We start from the raw sequence: 21,620 nt of genomic DNA, 5'->3' as shown, positions 1-21,620 counted from the left end.
TGTAAAATAAATAAATTAACTTACCTCTCCTGGCGCCACTCTCCCGGTCTTGGCTCTCTTCTTTTCTTGGGGCCCATCACGTGACTACCTGCAGCATCAGGTCAGAGTGCGCTCTGAAAGACCTGACACTGCAGGCAGCCAGGACAGAGCAGTGAGGGTCCCGAGAAGAGCGAGCAGAAGGAGGGGCAAGTACAGCGCTCACAGTGCTTCACTCCTCCTCCTCCTCCTGCAGACTAGTGAGCGCTTGCATAAGGGAAGGGACTCACTAGTATTCCCTTTATAAGATGCACTGCATCTTATAAAGGGAAAAATACAACACCACTGCGACCGCTGCGATCTCTATAGCTACACCAGTGACGTGTGCTGTCCGTGGAAAATGCCAACAGCACGCATCAGTGAAAAATGGAACAGCAGCGTAAATAGCAATAATTCAAGGTATGTATAATAGCGCCATAGGGATGACACCATTCCCTGCAAAAACTATCGGCCAAGTTTAAACAGGGTGTGGTTTGGGGCGTGGCTTAACATGGGTGTTATCTGAACATATTTTAGGTTTTGCATGTTTTTTTTACTGAAAGCAAACTTTTCACTGTTGGGGACAGCCTGTGAGCCATAAGAGATAGGTGCTGGCTGAACACTTCATGAGGAGCGTCCCATGTATTATGTGTTCATATATAGCACAAGTATTAGTTTATATTTTTTTAGTAATTGCAAATTTATTTTGTGCCATAAATTGTTTTTTCAATTACAAAAAAAATATATAAACTGCTATTTCTTCTGTATATGAACACATAATACATGGGACCCTCCTCATGAGGTCTTCAGCCAGAATATATCTCTTAATTATTAGCACTTAACTGCATAGCTCAGTGGTTAAACCCAGCCTTCTCCTCCTCCCAGTACCGATGGTCTAAATTAACATATCAGGCGGGAAAAACAGTGGGGGGACACAGCGCCGAACAGAGGGGTATTTTAGAAAAGAAAAGTGCTTGCATCTGTGGGGGCTGCCCTATCTGGAAAGCATACCAGTTTCTTACACATAGACCCATGAAAGGTCCTCTTTAAAGTTTTTGCCTTAAAATGTCTCACCTCAGACATTGGGGACATATTGCCAGGATGTTTGGTGGGACCTGCACCTATCTCTAAAGAGGCCCTGTCACCAGGATCAACCCTATTAAACAGACATACTGCCTGGTAGGACTCATCATGATTAAAACAATACCTTTCTGTTGTCTGTATGTTAAACAGCTGCATAGAAATCTGTGTTTTTATTAATATGGAAATGAGCAATAGGAGCACCAGGAGGCGGGGCTGAATCATCTGAGCACTGCCCGGTACACACACCCTGTGCTCTGCACGCTGCCCCCTCCTCGTGATTGACAGTGTCACGGATCAGAGTGGGGGTAACTCTAATCCGTGGGATGTCAATATGAAAGATAGCTGCCTAAGCCAGGACAGGAATCAGGGAGCAGGTCACCTCCTATCACATCCCTAATTCTGACCCTGTCTCCTAGCCGTATGAGCCAACCCTGATGGTAGGAGGGCTCATACTCAGGAACCTAAGATCCCTACTAGCCCTCAGGGTGGCCCTGGACTAGGAGCAGAGTAAGACGACCTGTTCCTCCACATCACGGAGGAACCGGAGTCTCACTGGCCAAGCTGCAAGGAAAAGGGAACATGTACAGCATATGGCAATGGCAGGTAAGTAGACAAGTATCACACGTACCTGCCACAGACACACAGCCTGGAACCCATGCACTGAGTGCTGCTGTCCACAAGAACACAAACGGACACAGCCCACATCACACAGGAACCCAGGACCATAAGCTGCAATAAAGATAAAGACACCACTAGACATATAATAATACAAGAACAATAATGTCTAACATAACTTATGACCACAAGGGTGGCCCTCAGTGGACAGTTGGAATAATACCAGGAGGATGACTCCAGCAAACCGCATGGCTGAAGTACCCCTCAGCTTCTGGCATCCAGCAGGAGCTAAATAGCCCTAAGTAGCCACACCCACACAGAGACACACCCAGTGTTCACACACTAGGAAGGGAATTAACCCTTCCAATACCAGGCAAGGGATGGAAGCTACTTAAAGGGGAAAAGCACAAACAAGCACACACTCCACCTGTTACCGCGGGCAACGGCATGCGTAGCAACCATGTCCTGGGGATTAGCCAGAAGGCCGAGACACTGCCACCACATGCACACAACACCACACGTTGCCACGGGCAACCAAAAGTGAAGGAAAGTGTCACTAAGCACACCATAGGCCGTGATACATGCACACAACACCACACGTTGCCACGGGCAACCACAAGTGAAGGAAAGTGTCACTAAGCACACAATAGGCCGTGACAGACAGGTAAGACATGCTCAGGACAGAGCTGTGCTACATATCATATATGCTATGTACTATAACTTCACCACACTGACATCTGCTCAGAAAGCTCATCTACATATCACTGCTTTATTCACAGACACAATATATGATTATACAGACACCAGTAATATGTGTTATCTTATAAGTATAGGAAAGACATGCTGAGGGCAGAGCTGTGTCCTAGCATCTACCTATCATATGCACTATGTACTATAGCTTCACTACACTGAGATCTGCTCAGAAAGCTCACATCTACATATCACTGCTTTATTCACAGGCACAATATATGATTATACAGACACCAGTAATATGTGATATCTTGTAAGTATAGGAAAGACATGCTGAGGGCAGAGCTGTGTCCTAGCATCTACCTATCATATGCACTATGTACTATAGCTTCACTACACTGAGATCTGCTCAGAAAGCTCATCTACATATCACTGCTTTATTCACAGACACAATATATGATTATACAGACACCAGTGATATGTGATATCTTATAAGTATAGGAAAGACATGCTGAGGTCAGAGCTGTGTCCTAGCATCTACATATCATATACACTATTTACTATAGCTTCACCACACTGAGATCTGCCCAGAAAGCTAATGTACATATCACTGCTTTATTCACAGGCACAATATATAATATATAATTATACAGACACCAGTACTATGTGATATCTTGTAAGTATAGGAAAGACATGCTGAGGGCAGAGCTGTGTCCTAGCATCTACATATCATATACACTATGTACTATAGCTTCACCACACTGATATCTGCTCAGAAAGCTCATCTACATATCGCTGCTTTATTCACAGACACAATATATGATTATACAAACACCAGTGATATGTGATAGCTTATAAGTATAGAAAAAACTGACTTCTCTATGTGGCAAGGCTATATCTTGGTGGTATAGTGGACTATTCTGTATGTGGACGTCCCAGGAGAGACATGTTTTTTCTAATTTTTTACTATATTAAAAGGAAGAATATTATTATATTACTATATTGAGAATAGTGGGTTTGTTTGTTTTTTGCTAAAACCTATTACCTGTTTTTTCACAGACACAATCGATGATTATAAAGAAACCACTCATATTTATTAGCTTTCTAAAAAAAACATTATAAGATAAGAATAGACTTTTCTTATGGGATAAATGTGGAAGAAAAAAATATCTGAACTAAAAAACTTCAAAGTATCTCCTAAGATTCAAATCCAGGATCTCTACATACAAAACCAATAGCTTAACCTCTAGTTATATCATTACCACATAGAGATGTGTGTGTTTTTCATACTTATAAGATAACACACATGGTATCTGTATAATCAAACATTGTGTCTGTGAATAAAGCAGTGATATGAAGATGAGCTTTCTGAGCAGATGTCAGTGCGGTGAAGCTATAGTACATAGTGTATATGATATGTAGATGCTAGGACATAGCTCTGCCCTCAGCATGTCTTTCCTATACTTATAAGATAACACATATTACTGGTGTCTGTATAATCATATATTGTGTCTGTTAATAAATAGTGATGAGCGGGAGGTGCCATATTCGATTTCGACGAAATTCTTCGTTTTAGCTACCTATTCGCCAACTTCGCTAATTCTAGCAATCAGATAGGAAAGTTGACTATAGAGACAGCTAAGTTTAATTCGCTATGCGATTATATTACTTTGCTTTTTTTTTTATAAATAGAATAATTATACTTGATAATTATTATAATTATTCTATTTATAAAAAAAAAAGCAAAGTAATATAATCGCATAGCGAATTAAACTTAGCTGTCTCTATAGTCAACTTTCCTATATGATTGCTAGAATTAGCAAAGTTGATGAATAGGAGCTAAAACGAAGATGGAGAATACTTTGTTATCTTCGTTTTGAGGAATATGACGAATACATTCGTCATATTCGCTAATTCTACCAAGCCAACCATAGTAAACAAGGTCCAAGTTGAAATCGCAATTCGATCATTATAACTTGAATTAATCGATTTCAACGTAATTTCAACGTAATTCTCAAATCCGACAGTACATTCTAGTATGGAGACGTTCCCATAGTGATGGGGACGCTCCATGAGCACGGAAGTCGGCAGAAGCGGCAACGGGCACTGACTGGAGCAGCCAGGAATCCTAAGGACAGGTAAGAACAACTTTATGGAAATGGGAAATAAAAAAATATAACAATAAAAAAATTTTTTTTTTTAAATAAATATTTGGAACTATCGAATTTATAGCACTATATTCAAAATATTCGCGAATTAGCGAAGTGCCGATATTCGCTAAAAAAAAATGATATTCGAATATTCGCGCTCAACACTATTAATAAAGAAAGTGATATGTAGATAAGCTTTCTGAGCAGATCTCAGTGTGGTGAAGCTATAGTACATAGTGTATATGATATGTAGATGCTAGGACACAGCTCTGCCCTCAGCATGTCTTTCCTATACTTATAAGATAACACATATTACTGGTATCTGTATAATCATATATTGTGTCTGTGAATAAAGCAGTGATATGTAGATGAGCTTTCTGGGCAGATCTCAGTGTGGTGAAACTATAGTACATAGTGTATATGATATGTAGATGCTAGGACACAGCTCTGCCCTCAGCATGTCTTTCCTATACTTATAAGATAACACACATTACTGGTATCTGTATAATCATATATTGTGTCTGTGAATAAAGCAGTGATATGTAGATGAGCTTTCTGGGCAGATCTCAGTGTAGTGAAGCTATAGTACATAGTGATATGATATGTAGATGCTAGGACACAGCTCTGCCCTCAGCATGTCTTTCCTATACTTATAAGATAACACATATTACTGGTGTCTGTAGATTCATATATTATGTCTGTGAATAAAGCAGTGATATGTAGATTAGTTTTCTGAGCAAATCTCAGTGTGGTGAAGCTATAGTACATAGTGTATATGATATGTAGATTAGGTTTCTGAGCAGATCTCAGTGTGTTGAAGTTATAGTACATAGAGTATATGATATGTAGATGCTGGGACACAGCTCTGCCCTCAGCCTGATGGCTAGCCCTGTCAATCAAGTTGAGGGGGCATGTGCATAGCACAGGGGGTGTTACAGAGCAGTGCTCAGATGATTCCGCCCTGCCTCCTGGTGCTCGAATTTTTCTTTTGCATGTGGATAAAAACACACATTTCTCTGCAGCCGTTTATCATACAGACAAAAGAAATGTATAGTTTTAATCAGCAGGATGCACACCACCAGGCAATATGTCTGGTTTAATAAGGTTCATCCTAGTGACAGAACCGCTTTAAAACAGAGCCTGCAAAGTGGAGGAGGACGCACTGCACATGCATGGTCGCCTTCCATTCATTTCTAAGGAAGCGCTGGCTCAGATATTTCAGTCAGTCCCACAGAAGTAAATGGAACAGTGGGCGCACTTGCGCGGTGCGCTTCCCATTTATTTCAATGGTACAATGCTCCCATAGGAATGAATGGAGGGCGGCCACGCATGCACGGTGCACCCTCCTACACTTTGTGAGCTCCCGTACCTGTCAGACATTGGCGGCATATCCTAGTGATATGACCCCGATGTCTGAGGTGAGACAACCACCTTGGTAGATGGTGATGAATTCGAAACTGGGTATAAAAACTTCAAAAATAGAGGCAGCGCTTGGGGATACCCCCTTTATCTTCATACACAGCCATATATAGAGTCAGAGCAGGGACTCCTAATCTAGGTATAGAGTCAGAGCAGGGACTCCTAAGCTACATATGGAGTCAGAGCAGGGACTCCTAAGCTATGTATAGAGTCAGAGTAGGGACTCCTCAGCTACATATGGAGTCAGAGCAGGGACTCGGTCACGCTTGTGTGTGGGAGAAAAACACCACACCGAGCATAGGAGGGAAAGGAATACCGGAATAAGGCCTGGAAACTAGGGAAGGAAGATGGACACCTCCTAGAGAAAACCCTAACTCCAGTCCTGACAGACTACCATTATGAACAGGCCCCAAAGGTAGACAAGTTCATACACCGGATACCTAGAATCCTATCTCACCCTATAGGACCCTGGAACTAATGTCAGGACTGAGTTAACCTGTTCCTCCAAAGGGAAGGATGAACAGGAGTCTCCTTCAGGCCTAATGACAAACAACTGCAAAAGGCAACACACACACATATATAAACAAAATACAAAAGGGGAAGAAAACACTTATCATCAATGAAGCTTTGGCAGCATCAGGAACTCAGCCGAGAACCAAACACAAGCTAACCACAAGTCCAACAGAAGCTATAAACCGCAAAGCATAGTGGGAGAAACAACAATAAATAGAGAAGGTTAAATGACCACAAAAGGAGGTGTCACAAGCACCAGAAACAACACAGAAGTCATTTGATCCAAAAGGAAAACATGTTAGATCAAACCACGTGTTTCCAGTCTCACAAATCTCCTGCCACCTGTCGTGGGAACGTCTGTGACAGTACTCCCTCTTCTACGGGTGACCTCCGGGCATCCAGGACCAACCTTATCCGAATGAGACCTGTGAAAGGCTTTCACCAAACGACTGGAATTCACGTCAGATGCAAGTACCCACATCCTCTCCTCTGGTCCATAACCCTTCCAGTGAACAAGATATTGGAGATCTACGGAGAACTTGAGAGTCAATTATCTTGGCGATCTGGAATTCCAAACTGGTCCACCATGACAGGAGCGGGTGGCAAGGGGGACGGCTCCAAAGGTTCAACATATCTCTTCAATAAAGATTTGTGAAACACATTATGAATTTTCAGGGTCTGAGGAAGTTCAAGATGAAAAGCTACAGGATTTATAATGGAGGTGATCTTATATGGACCAATAAACCTTGGACCCAACTTCCAAGAAGGAACCTTCAACTTAATGTTTCTTGTGGACATGCAGCGGACTACTGGTGACATGAGCCATGGAATCCCTTTAAGATCTTATGAGAGTTTTTGTTGTGACACCACTTGCATTTCAGCAACGAGGGACTGAGTCCCCCTATTATTATTTTATGCACTTATATAGCGCTACTATATTCCGCAGCGCTTTACAGACATTAGCATCCAACTATCCCCAATGGGGCTCACAATCTAAGGTCCCTATGTCGATGGTGTAGGAATGCCAGAGTGGTGTAAGGGTAGCCTAAAATGTCCCTTTAGGTGTGGCTGTGCAGTTGTCACGGTGCTCCTACCTGGATATCCCAGGACCCCCGGCATTGTAGTCCTGAAGCAGTGCAAATAGGGTGAATGGTTGAGGAATTTGTAGAATAAATTGAGTCCAGACTTTTACTGAAGTTGAAACAGCTTTACTTGAATAAACTTGCATCAGGGAACAATCTTCCAACTTTATCTTGGTTACCAGCCGGCTTTGGCATAAGTTCTGGCAGGCAAACACATTCAGCCCTGCTACATCTGTACTCTTTAGCTCTGCTGTGCTGACAGAATTAAATAGGAACTTTTCCTTATCTGCTGTAGGCTGCAATTTAATTTCCTGTATTCTGACTCTGTCTTTATCTTGAACTGTATCTTTGTCTTTACCCAGGGAATCTTTCTTCTTGGCTTCTGAAGCTTTTTGTCCTCTCTTGGTCCAGTCGAGCAGACGGTGCTCTGCTGGCTGGCACACAGCCTTCCCCTTGGAGGGGGTAAGCTAGACTAACTCTAACTAACTCCTCCCTCTCTAGCGCTAACACAGCACTGCCAAAGGTGCCGCCATCTGCTGGTAGACCAGGTACATTACATGAACACAATCTGTGCAAGGGAATATAAATACACATTATGCAGGAACTGGTAATAGATGCACATGATGACACTGAATCAACCATAGGAGATAGTAGAGGGGCGTAAAAAGGTGGTAATGCCACTCTGGGGCATTACAGACAGCCACACAAAATCACAGACGGTTAGGTCCGGACCATTCTTACATTTCCTGTCAGCCACATGTTTATACTTGTATTTGTTGCCCATATTCATCAAGTTATTTAGAATTTTCCACCATTTAGGTGACTATGATGACTAAAAACGTTCCTCCTCAGGGATACCCGAAGTATCTGAACCAGAGAACGTGCCAAATTGCGGGTGAAACCCATATGCCCCAAAAAACTACGACTTACCAGTGGACTCCTGTCTACGATTGTTTATGGCAAACTCTGCCAAAGACAAAAAGGAAGACCACTCCTCCTGGTTCTCAGAGACAAAACATCTTAAGTAAGTCTCCAGACTCTGATTAGTGCGCTCCATCTGTCCGTTCGTCTTAGGATAAAAAGAAGAAGAAAAGGACAGTTGTACCTCCAGAATCTGGAAACAAACTGAGTCCCACGATCCGAGACCACGTCAGAGGGAATACCATGGAGTTTCACAATGTTGTCAACAAACACTTGTGCAAGTGTTTTAGCATTAGGTAGACCTGGCAACACTATAAAGTGCACCATTTTACTGAAATGCTCAACTACCACCAGAATAACTGTCTTTCCTGAAGAATTAGGTAGATCTGTGATGAAGTCCATGGATAAGTGAGTCCAAGGTTTGGATGGGATGGGCAACGAAAGTAGAGATCCGGAAGGCCGAGTATGTGTCACCTTAGCACGTGCAAAGGTACTACAGGCTGACACATAATCCTCAACACATTTACGCAACCCCAGCCACCAGAATCTACGAGCGATGAGGTCGGCAGTGGATCTACTCCCAGGGTGTCCCGTAAGAGTACAGTGATCCTCAAACACCTTGTAACGCAATTCTGATGGAACAAACAAGACTCCGATTCATCTCCCTGGGCTTCTAACACCTTCACCTCTAGGTCAGGGTATAGAGCGGATATCACCACCCCCTCCAACAGTATCGGACTTAGATTTTCTAAATCACCACCTCCAGGAAAACTACGTGACAAGGCATCTGCCTTGACGTTCTTAACCCCAGGACGATAAGTGACAATGAAATTGAATCTGGTAAAAAACAACGACCATCTGGCCTGCCTCGGGTTCAGTCGTTTAGACGACTCCAGATAAGCCAGTTTTTGTGATCTGTGAATACCGTGATCGGATGAATTGCCCCTTCCAACCAATGATGCCACCTCTCAAAAGCCAACTTAATGGCCAGTAACTCTGTTACCCACATCGTAATTTCTCTTTGCGGAAGAGAGTTTTTTAGAGAAAAATGCACATGGATGCCATTTACCAGGTGACAGGCCCTGCGATAAGACTGCTCAAACCCCCACCTCGGACGCGTCCACCTCCACAATGAAAGGTTGTGATACATCCGGCTGAATAATATAGGGGCAGAAGTGAAGCATTCCTTAATCACAGAAAAGGCTCGCAACGCTGAATCAGACCACACAGAGACATCCGTCCCTTTCTTAGTCATGTCAGTTAAGGGTTTTACTATTGTCGAATAGTTCTGAATACATTTTCGGTAATAGTTAGTGAACCCCAAAAACCACATAAGAGCCTTCAAATTTTTCGGGTCGATCCCAGTCCAATACAACACAGACTTTCTCTGAATCCATTCGAAAACCCGAAGATGACAGCAGGCAGCCCAAGAACTGCACCTTGTATACCGCATAAACACACCTCTAATTTTGCATACAATTTATTATCTCTTAGGATCTGTAACACCTGTCTAACGTGATCCTAAAGTGTCTCCACGTCTGGAGAATAAATTAGAATGTCATCTAAATGCACAACTACAAACCTCCCCACCAGGTGATGAAAAATGGCATTCACAAAATGCTGGAAAACCGCAGGAGCATTGGACAACCCAAAAGGCATGACCAGGTTCTCAAAGTGCCCCTGAGGAGTATTAAAGGCCGTCTTCCATTCATCCCCTTCCTTGATCCTGACCAGATTATATGCGCCCCTTAAGTCCAACTTGGAGAACACCTTGGCACCAACAGTCTGGTTAAACAAATCGGGAATCAAAGGAAGAGGGTAAGGATCACGGACAGTAATCCGATTGAGCTCACGGAAATCCAGACATGGCCGAAGACCTCCGTCCTTTTTTTAACAAAGAAAACCCCTCAGCCACTGGAGTCTTGGAAGGTCTTATGTGAGCCAAACTCTCTGTAATATACTCTCTCATAGCCAGTCTTTCGGGTCCAGAGAGGTTATACAACCTAGATTTAGGCAATTTAGCTCCGGGAATAAGATTGATAGGACAATTATATTCCCGATGCAGAAGTAAATCCCGGCATCTACTCTCAGCATAGAAGTAGCAGCAGTGCTGAACTTTCTCCATTTATAGACAATTTGTCTTACCGTGGACTGATGGACAGCAAGGCTTTTGGAGATACTTTTATAACCCTTTCCAGCTTTACGCAAGTCAACAATTCTTAATCGTAGGTCTTCTGAGAGCTCTTTTGTGCGAGGCATCATTCACATCAGGCAATGCTTCTTGTGAAAAGCAAACCCAGAACTGGTGTGTGTTTTTTATATGGCAGGGCAGCTGGAACCAACACCTCCAATCTCATCTCATTGATTGGACTCCAGTTGGCCGACACCTCACTCCAATTAGCTCTTGGAGATGTCATTAGTCTAGGGGTTCACATACTTTTTCCACTTGCACTGTGAATGTTTACTTGGTGTGTTCAATAAAAACATGGTAACATTTAATTCTTTGTGTGTTATTAGTTTAAGCCGACTGTGATTGTCTATTGTGCAGAAATCCATATCATTCCAAAGGGTTCACATACTTTTTCTTGCAACTGTATGTGCATTGCTTATCATATGCACAGCGCTATGGAATGAATGGCGCTTCAATAATAAATAATAATAATCTGCGAGGCGGTCGTGCGGAGGTCAGCTACCTTCAAAGACAGCCCCTGCAGCTGTCCGGCCAGTGCAGCAATAGGATCCATGGCTGTACTTAAACAAACAAGAAAAAAAAATTACGGTTTTGGCGGTTTATAATGTCACGCTCGAATGTGGGAAGGAAACACCACACCGAGCATAGAAGGGAAAGGGGAAAGGAGAAAAGGCCTGAAAACTAGGGAAGGAAGATGGACACCTCCTAGTGAAAACCCTAATCAAAGCCGTATGAACAGACCCCAAAAGAAGATGAGTTCATACACAGGAATCTCTAAAGTCCTATCTAACCCTAAAGGACCCTGGTACTAATGTCAGGACTGAGACATCCTGTTTCTCCAAAAGGAAGGATGAACAAGAGTCTCCCTAAGGCCTAATGCAAAACAACAAAAAAAATGCAACACACAGAAAAGCCAGAAATACAAAGGGAAAGGAAACACTTAACTTCCAGGAAGCTATGGCAGCACCAGGAACTCAGCCGATATCCACACACCAGCTATCCACAGGTCCAACTGAAGCTATAAACCGCACAGCATTGTGGGAGAGACAACTATAAATAGGGAAAGTTAAATGACCACAATAGCAACACCTGGAGGTTCAGGGTGCGGCCAGTACCAGAAACCACACAGACGCCTATTGATCCACAAGGTCAAACATGTCAAATCAAACCACATGTTGCCAGTCTCAAAGATCTCCTGCCACTCACTGTTGAGGGGAAGCTGTATGTCTCGGTACCTCCGTGACACCAGCATGCTGGTTCTCCTCCTATGCAGTACTGTGCTCTGTTCTGTCCACTTCCTCAGCCAGCAGGTAAGCAACAATGGAAGTTGTCTGACAAAATTACTGCCAATTATTATTGCCAATAAACAAAATATACCAGTACCAGCAGTCTTAGCATTGATCACTACCTTGTGTATCACTGTACTTCTGTGATCTCTACTGTGTGTATTACTGTACTGCTATGATCACTACCTTGTGTATCACTGTACTGCTGTGATCACTCCTGTGTGTATTACTGTACTGCTGTGATCACTACTGTGTGTATTACTGTACTGCTGTGATCACTCCTGTGTGTATTACTGTACTGCTGTGATCTCTACTGTGTGTATTACTGTACTGCTGTGATCTCTACTGTGTGTATTACTGTACTGCTGTGATCTCTACTGTGTGTATTACTGTACTGCTGTGATCTCTACTGTGTGTATTACTGTACTGCTGTGATCTCTACTGTGTGTATTACTGTACTGCTGTGATCTCTACTGTGTGTATTACTGTACTGCTGTGATCTCTACTGTGTGCATTACTGTACTGCTGTGATCTCTACTGTGTGTATCACTGTACTGCTGTGATCTCTACTGTGTGTATTACTGTACTGCTGTGATCACTCCTGTGTGTATTACTGTACTGCTATGATCACTACCTTGTGTATCACTGTACTGCTGTGATCACTACTGTGTGTATTACTGTACTGCTGTGATCTCTACTGTGTGTATTACTGTACTGCTGTGATCTCTACTGTGTGTATTACTGTACTGCTGTGATCTCTACTGTGTGTATTACTGTACTGCTGTGATCTCTACTGTGTGTATTACTGTACTGCTGTGATCTCTACTGTGTGCATTACTGTACTGCTGTGATCTCTACTGTGTGTATTACTGTACTGCTGTGATCACTCCTGTGTGTATTACTGTACTGCTGTGATCACTCCTGTGTGTATTACTGTACTGCTGTGATCAATCCTGTGTGTATTACTGTACTGCTGTGATCACTCCTGTGTGTATTACTGTACTGCTGTGATCAATCCTGTGTGTATTACTGTACTGCTGTGATCACTACTGTGTTTATTACTGTACTGCTGTGATCACTCCTGTGTGTATTACTGTACTGCTGTGATCACTACTGTGTGTATTACTGTACTGCTGTGATCAATCCTGTGTGTATTACTGTACTGCTGTGATCAATCCTGTGCGTATTACTGTACTGCTGTGATCAATCCTGTGTGTATTACTGTACTGCTGTGATCACTACTGTGTGTATTACTGCACTGCTGTGATCACTACTGTGTGTATTACTGTACTGCTGTGATCAATCCTGTGTGTATTACTGCACTGCTGTGATCACTACTGTGTGTATTACTGTACTGCTGTGATCACTACTGTGTGTATTACTGCACTGCTGTGATCTCTACTGTGTGTATCACTGTACTGCTGTGATCACTACTGTGTGTATTACTGCACTGCTGTGATCACTCCTGTGTGTATTACTGCACTGCTGTGATCACTACTGTGTGTATTACTGTACTGCTGTGATCACTACTGTGTGTATTACTGTACTGCTGTGATCACTACTGTGTGTATTACTGTGCTGCTGTAATCTCTACTGTGTGTATTACTGTACTGCTGTGATCACTCCTGTGTGTATTACTGTACTGCTGTGATCACTCCTGTGTGTATTACTGTACTGCTGTGATCACTCCTGTGTGTATTACTGTACTGCTGTGATCAATCCTGTGTGTATTACTGTACTGCTGTGATCAATCCTGTGTGTATTACTGTACTGCTGTGATCACTACTGTGTGTATTACTGTACTGCTGTGATCAATCCTGTGTGTATTACTGTACTGCTGTGATCACTACTGTGTGTATTACTGCACTGCTGTGATCACTACTGTGTGTATTACTGCACTGCTGTGATCACTCCTGTGTGTATTACTGCACTGCTGTGATCTCTACTGTGTGTATTACTGTACTTCTGTGATCTCTACTGTGTGTATTACTGTACTGCTGTGATCACTACTGTGTGTATTACTGTACTGCTGTGATCAATCCTGTGTGTATTACTGTACTGCTGTGATCACTACTGTGTGTATTACTGTACTGCTGTGATCTCGACTGTGTGTATTACTGTACTGCTGTGATCACTACTGTGTGTATTACTGTACTGCTATGATCACTACCTTGTGTATCACTGTACTGCTGTGATCACTCCTGTGTGTATTACTGTACTGCTGTGATCACTACTGTGTGTATTACTGCACTGCTGTGATCTCTACTGTGTGTATCACTGTACTGCTATGATCACTACTGTGTGTATCAATGTACTGCTATGATCGCTACTGTGTGTATCAATGTACTGCTGTGATCACTCCTGTGTGTATTACTGTACTGCTGTGATCACTACTGTGTGTATTACTGCACTGCTGTGATCTCTACTGTGTGTATCACTGTACTGCTATGATCACTACTGTGTGTATCAATGTACTGCTGTGATCACTACTGTGTGTATTACTGTACTGCTGTGATCACTCCTGTGTGTATTACTGTACTGCTGTGATCACTACTGTGTGTATTACTGTACTGCTGTGATCACTCCTGTGTGTATTACTGCACTGCTGTGATCACTACTGTGTGTATTACTGCACTGCTGTGATCTCTACTGTGTGTATCACTGTACTTCTGTGATCACTCCTGTGTGTATTACTGCACTGCTGTGATCACTCCTGTGTGTATTACTGCACTGCTGTGATGACTACTGTGTGCATTACTGTACTGCTGTGATCACTACTGTGTGTATTACTGCACTGCTGTGATCACTACTGTGTGTATTACTGCACTGCTGTGATCTCTACTGTGTGTATTACTGTACTGCTGTGATCACTACTGTGTGCATTACTGTACTGCTGTGATCTCTACTGTGTGTATTACTGCACTGCTGTGATCACTACTGTGTGTATTACTGCACTGCTGTGATCTCTACTGTGTGTATTACTGTACTGCTGTGATCACTACTGTGTGCATCAATGTACTGCTGTGATCACTCCTGTGTGCATTACTGTACTGCTGTGATCACTACTGTGTGCATTACTGTACTGCTGTGATCTCTACTGTGTGTATTACTGTACTGCTGTGATCACTCCTGTGTGTATTACTGCACTGCTGTGATCACTACTGTGTGTATTACTGCACTGCTGTGATCACTCCTGTGTGTATTACTGTACTGCTGTGATCAATGCTGTGTGTATTACTGTACTGCTGTGATCACTCCTGTGTGTATTACTGCACTGCTGTGATCACTACTGTGTGTATTACTGCACTGCTGTGATCACTACTGTGTGTATTACTGTACTGCTGTGATCACTCCTGTGTGTATTACTGCACTGCTGTGATCACTCCTGTGTGTATTTCTGTACTGCTGTGATCACTCCTGTGTGTATTACTGTACTGCTGTGATCACTCCTGTGTGTATCACTGTACTGCTGTGATCACTACTGTGTGCATTACTGTACTGCTGTGATCACTACTGTGTGTATTACTGTACTGCTGTGATCACTCCTGTGTGTATTACTGTACTGCTGTGATCACTCCTGTGTGTATTACTGTACTGCTGTGATCTCTACTGTGTGTATTACTGTACTGCTGTTATCACTACTGTGTGCATTACTGTACTGCTGTGATCACTCCTGTGTGTATTACTGTACTGCTGTGATCACTACTGTGTGCATTACTGTACTGCTGTGATCACTCCTGTGTGCATTACTGTACTGCTGTGATCACTCCTGTGTGTATTACTGTACTGCTGTGATCTCTACTGTGTGTATTACTGCACTGCTGTGATCACTCCTGTGTGTATTACAGTACTGCTGTGATCTCTACTGTGTGTATTACTGTACTGCTGTGATCACTCCTGTGTGTATTACTGTGTGCATGACTGTGTGTATTTTTTGTGTTTCTGTGTGCATGACTGTGTGTATTACTGTGTGTATTACTGTGTGCATGACTGTGCGTATTACTGTGTGTATTCCTTGTGCATGACTGTGTGTATTACTGTGTGCATGACTGCGCTCGTCCCCATACTGTGGCGCTTCACTGTCGATGATTTCACCCAGTGACTGCACGTTTTCATTCACACTTTTTCTCTGCAGCGTTTTCAGATGTGACGGTGACTAACATCTCACAGACCACCCTGCGTTGTGACTCCACCAAATGGTACCCCATACCCACCGTCAGCTGGCTGAACGTCTCCTCCGGACAGAACCTCAACAGTGTCACCAACTTCGTGCCCAGTATTGGCAGCATGGTCAGGGTGATCAGTGACTTCAGAAACGCAGAAAAAAATATACCGTTTAGATGTGTGATAAGCAACAATGTCGCCCGTGCTCAAGGAGACGCTATACTCACAGGTAATACATGGGAGATGACATCACAGGTGTGTAATATCTGGCTGCTGACATCTCAGTAGTATAACATAAGGTTCATGACATCACAGATGTATAACATATAGCTGATGACATCACAGGAGTATAACATATAGCTGATGACATCACAGGAGTATAACATATAGCTGGAGACGTCACAGGAGTATAACATATCGCTGATGACATAACAGGAGCATAACATATAGCTGGTGACATCATAGGAGTATAACATATAGCTGGTGACATCACAGGAGCATAACATATAGCTGGTGACATCACAGGTGTATAACATATGGTTGATTACATCACAGGAAAATAACATATGGTTGATTACATCACAGGAGTATAACATATAGCTGGTGACATCACAAGAAAATAAAATACAGCTGGTGACATCACAGGAGTATAACATATAGCTGATGACATCACAGGAGTATAAAATATAGCTAATGACATCACAGGAGTATAACATAAGTGTGTTGATATCACAGCAGTATAATGTGTAGCTGATGACCTCACAGGTGTATAACATATAGTAGCTGGTGACATCACAGGAGTATAACATATAGTAGCTGGTGACATCACAGGAGTATAACATATAGTAGCTGGTGACATCACAGGAGTATAACATATAGTAGCTAGTGACATCACAGGAGTATAACATATAGTAGCTGGTGACATCACAGGAGTATAACATATAGTAGCTAGTGACATCACAGGAGTATAACATATAGTAGCTGGTGACATCACAGGAGTATAACATATAGTAGCTAGTGACATCACAGGAGTATAACATATAGTAGCTGGTGACATCACAGGAGTATAACATATAGTAGCTGGTGACATCACAGGAGTATAACATATAGTAGCTGGTGACATCACAGGAGTATAACATATAGTAGCTGGTGACATCACAGGAGTATAACATATAGTAGCTAGTGACATCACAGGAGTATAACATATAGTAGCTGGTGACATCACAGGAGTATAACATATAGTAGCTGGTGACATCACAGGAGTATAACATATAGTAGCTGGTGACATCACAGGAGTATAACATATAGTAGCTGGTGACATCACAGGAGTATAACATATAGTAGCTAGTGACATCACAGGAGTATAACATATAGTAGCTGGTGACATCACAGGAGTATAACATATAGTAGCTGTTGCCATCACACGAGTATAAAATGCGGGTGATGACATCACAGGAGTATAACATATGGATGATGACATCACACGAGTGTAACATATAGCTGGTGACATTACAGGAGTATATTATGTGGCTGGTGACATCACAGGAGTATATTATGTGGCTGATGACATCACATTGACCATTGTCTTGCTGTGTCTGTCTCTGATGGGATTTATCTTGCAGATTACGGCCTGGAGACAGAGTCCCGGCTGGAGGTGTTGAGTTCAGCCCGGATCTCGTCCCCTTCCCTTCTTCTCCTGGGCTTCCTCATCCTGACCTTCCATCTTGGAGATGTGAACTTGTAGACATCTCCCTTTACTACCAGGTAAGGTCCACGCTCCAGTTCTCCGGCCCGGAGGGTCTGTGCCCAGAGGTGCCACAAAAGTGGAGCAAGTCCTGAGGGAAATCCCAAAATATTGTCCCAGCAACTCAGAGGACTGCAGGGGTGACCGGGACTCAGGCCATAAGTACGGTACAATGTGTCCTCCCCACAGAGAAAAGTAACGCTGTACATGCATAATACTGCTATACCAGGACCGGATATTACCACCATATAGTAATTATATATTACCACCATATACTGATTAAATATTACTACCATATATTAAATAAATATTACCACCATACAGTGATTACATATTACTAGGGATGAGCGAACCCGAACTGTATAGTTCGGGTTCGTACCGAATTTTGGGGTGTCCGTGACACGGACCCGAACCCGGACATTTTCGTAAAAGTCCGGGTTCGGGTTCGGTGTTCGTCGCTTTCTTGGCGCTTTTTGAAAGGCTGCAAAGCAGCCAATCAACAAGCGTCATACTACTTGCCCCAAGAGGCCATCACAGCCATGCCTACTATTGGCATGGCTGTGATTGGCCAGAGCACCATGTGACCCAGCCTCTATATAAGCTGGAGTCACATAGCGCCGCCCGTCACTCTGCTCTGATCAGTGTAGGGAGAGGTTGCGGCTGCGACGTTAGGGCGAGATTAGGCAGATTAACTCCTCCAAAAGACTCCATCCATTGATCGATCTGCAGCTGTGGGTCATTGAGCTGCTGCTATTCAATTGCTCACTGTTTTTAGGCTGCCCAGAGCGTTTTTCAGTCACTTTTTTCTGGGGTGATCGGCGGCCATTTTGTGTCTTGTGGTGCGCCAGCACAAGCTGCCATCAAGTGCATTTAACCCTCAATGGTGTGGTTGTTTTTTGGCCATATACTACATCAGGGGCAAGCTGTCACCAAGTGCATTTAACCCTCAATAGTGTGGTTGTTTTTTGGCTAAATCCTACATGAGGGGCAAGCTGCGCCTGTCACCAAGTGCATTTAACCCTCAATAGTCTGGTTATTTTTTGGCCATATCCCAGTCTAATTCTGTCAGTAAACGTATACCTGTCACCCAGCGCCTAAATAATAGACCTCAAGTTTATATCCAGCTAAATCTGTGGTTATTGTTGTGGCTGGTCAAGTTATTTAGTGTCCGTCAAAGCACAGTTTTTGTTCTGGGTTGAAATACAATTCCCAATTTAGCAATTTCCTAATTTAGTGGTTTCTGCTGTATCAGAGCTACTTAAAATTTATCCCTAAAAGGGTATATCAGATTCAAGGTGCACATAGGGTCATTTAGAATAACTTCACACACACGCTACTGTGCATTTCCAAGTCTAATTCTGTCAGTAAACCCATACCTGTCACCCAGCGCCTAAATACTAGGCCTCAAATTTATATTCAGCTAAATCGGTGGTTACTGCTGTGCCTGTATTAGTGTAATACGGTACCTAAATAGATGCCAGATAGTGTTAGGTGTCTGTAAAAAAAGGCCTGAATTTGAATTCAATACATTGGACCAAATAATATTTTTGTTGTTGTGGTGAACGGTAACAATGAGGAAAACATCTAGTAAGGGACGCGGACGCGGACATGGTCGTGGTGGTGTTAGTGGACCCAGTGGTGTATCTTGGTTTTGTGCTGCCCTAGGCGAGACTAAACTCGGGCACCCCCCTAATATAAATTTGACCCACCCCTTCCTGTCACGGCCAAACCCCTTCCTCTGTAAACCCCACCCCTTCCTCTTTAGGCTACACCCTTTCCTGTTTTGCATAACAATATTAAGAAATGTATCACGATAACGATATATATATCGCAAGAAATACCAGTTTAAAAGAAAAAACACAAGGGGACGTTATACTGTATGGGGCAGCCTCAAGGAGACGTTATTCTGTATGGGGCAGCCTCAAGGAGACGTTATACTGTATGGGGGCAGCCTCAAGGAGACGTTATACCGTATGGGGGCAGCCTCAACGAGACGTTATACTGTATGGGGCACTGGGGCAGCCACAAGGAGACGTTATACTGTATGGGGGGCGGGGGCAGCCACAAGGAGACGTTATACTGTATGGGGGGCGGGGGCAGCCACAAGGAGACATTATACTTACTGTATGGCATTGGGGGCAGACATAAGGAGACATTATATTGTATGGGGGGCCGGGGGCAGCCACAAGGAGACACTAAACTGTATGGGGGATTGGGGGCTGCCCGGCTGCCACAAGCAAATAGTGCACTGTGTCTGTGTCATAAATAAAGGTGGTATGATGTCAGACTATCTATGGTGACCCTGGCCTCTTCTCGAGGCTGCCCCAGGCCATACAGTCTGTATGGGGCAGCCTCAAGGAGAGGCCAGGGCCACTATAGACAGTCTGACATCATACCACCTTTATTTATGAGTCTCACTCTCACTGTGAACCTGCAGTATTTGCTTTTTAACTCTCTTGTCTCACTCTCACTCACTCCTGTTTGTTCCTCTGCCTGGTCCTGGTCTGGACACTCCTCGCAGGGTAGGTAGGCCAGGAGTCAGGCAAAGTGGCCAACTGTGTGAGGAGGGAGCCGGTCTGGGCAGACTTTTCCCGGCCGGCTGTGGCTGCCGCTTGTGTTTTGAATATTCTGACCCACTGCGCATGCTCAAATAAGACGACTCGGCGCAGGCGCAGTAGGAGCCGGAGTTTTTTGCTACTACGCCTCCTACTGCGCTTCGGGCATGCGCACTGGGCCGGAATATTTTGCTACGGGGCCTGCGCCAACAAACCCCCAGCAGAGCCAGTCAGGAGCGGAGGGAAGAGACGCACCTCCCACGTCACTACTGAAAGTGACGTGGGTAGCAAGGCCGGGTAGGAAAAAATTCCGGAAACACCTGGGGTCGGGAGGAGGAGGGAGGAGGAGATAAGTAATAAGTCACTCCTTCACTATGCGGCACGGCGATGCTGCCGCTCGCAGCGGCATAGTGAAGGATCGGATCGATCGGCAAGTATTTGTGTAGGCAAACAAGGCATTTTGCCGCCCCATTGGCAAGTGCCGCCCCAGGCAAATGCCTTGTTTGCCTCGCGATAGATACGCCTCTGAGTGGACCCTCTGGTGCTGGGAGAGGACGTGGCCGTTCTGCCACAGCCACACGTCCTAGTGTACCAACTACCTCAGGTCCCAGTAGCCGCCAGAATTTACAGCGATATATGGTGGGGCCCAATGCCGTTCTAAGGATGGTAAGGCCTGAGCAGGTACAGGCATTAGTCAATTGGGTGGCCGACAGTGGATCCAGCACGTTCACATTATCTCCCACCCAGTCTTCTGCAGAAAGCGCACAGATGGCGCCTGAAAACCAACCCCATCAGTCTGTCACATCACCCCCATGCATACCAGGGAAACTGTCTGAGCCGCAAGTCATGCAGCAGTCTCTTATGCTGTTTGAAGACTCCGCTGGCAGGGTTTCCCAAGGGCATCCACCCAGCCCTTCCCCAGCGGTGAAAGACATAGAATGCACTGACGCACAACCACTTATGTTTCCTGATGATGAGGACATGGGAATACCACCTCAGCATGTCTCTGATGATGACGAAACACAGGTGCCAACTGCTGCGTCTTTCTGCAGTGTGCAGACTGAACAGGAGGTCAGGGATCAAGACTGGGTGGAAGACGATGCAGGGGACGATGAGGTCCTAGACCCCACATGGAATGAAGGTCGTGCCACTGACTTTCACAGTTCGGAGGAAGAGGCAGTGGTGAGACCGA

General features: G+C 44.0%; 1 protein-coding gene across 1 annotated transcript in view; it reads left to right on the top strand.

The window, feature by feature from the left end:
• The window catches only part of LOC122933268 (V-set domain-containing T-cell activation inhibitor 1-like), a 93,945-nt gene that overhangs the window by 34,583 nt on the left and 37,742 nt on the right, over positions 1 to 21,620 (top strand). Inside the window, exons 4-5 of the mRNA XM_044288143.1 lie at positions 16,101 to 16,358; positions 17,752 to 17,893. Of these exons, the coding sequence (XP_044144078.1) occupies positions 16,101 to 16,358; positions 17,752 to 17,873 (380 nt within the window). The 3' untranslated portion in view covers positions 17,874 to 17,893. The remainder of the gene's footprint in view (positions 1 to 16,100; positions 16,359 to 17,751; positions 17,894 to 21,620) is intronic.

Source organism: Bufo gargarizans, chromosome 3 (genome assembly GCF_014858855.1).
Source record: "Bufo gargarizans isolate SCDJY-AF-19 chromosome 3, ASM1485885v1, whole genome shotgun sequence".
Taxonomy (NCBI): domain Eukaryota; kingdom Metazoa; phylum Chordata; class Amphibia; order Anura; family Bufonidae; genus Bufo; species Bufo gargarizans.
Note: the sequence above shows the minus strand (reverse complement) of the source record. Positions and strands in the feature narration are given on the sequence as shown.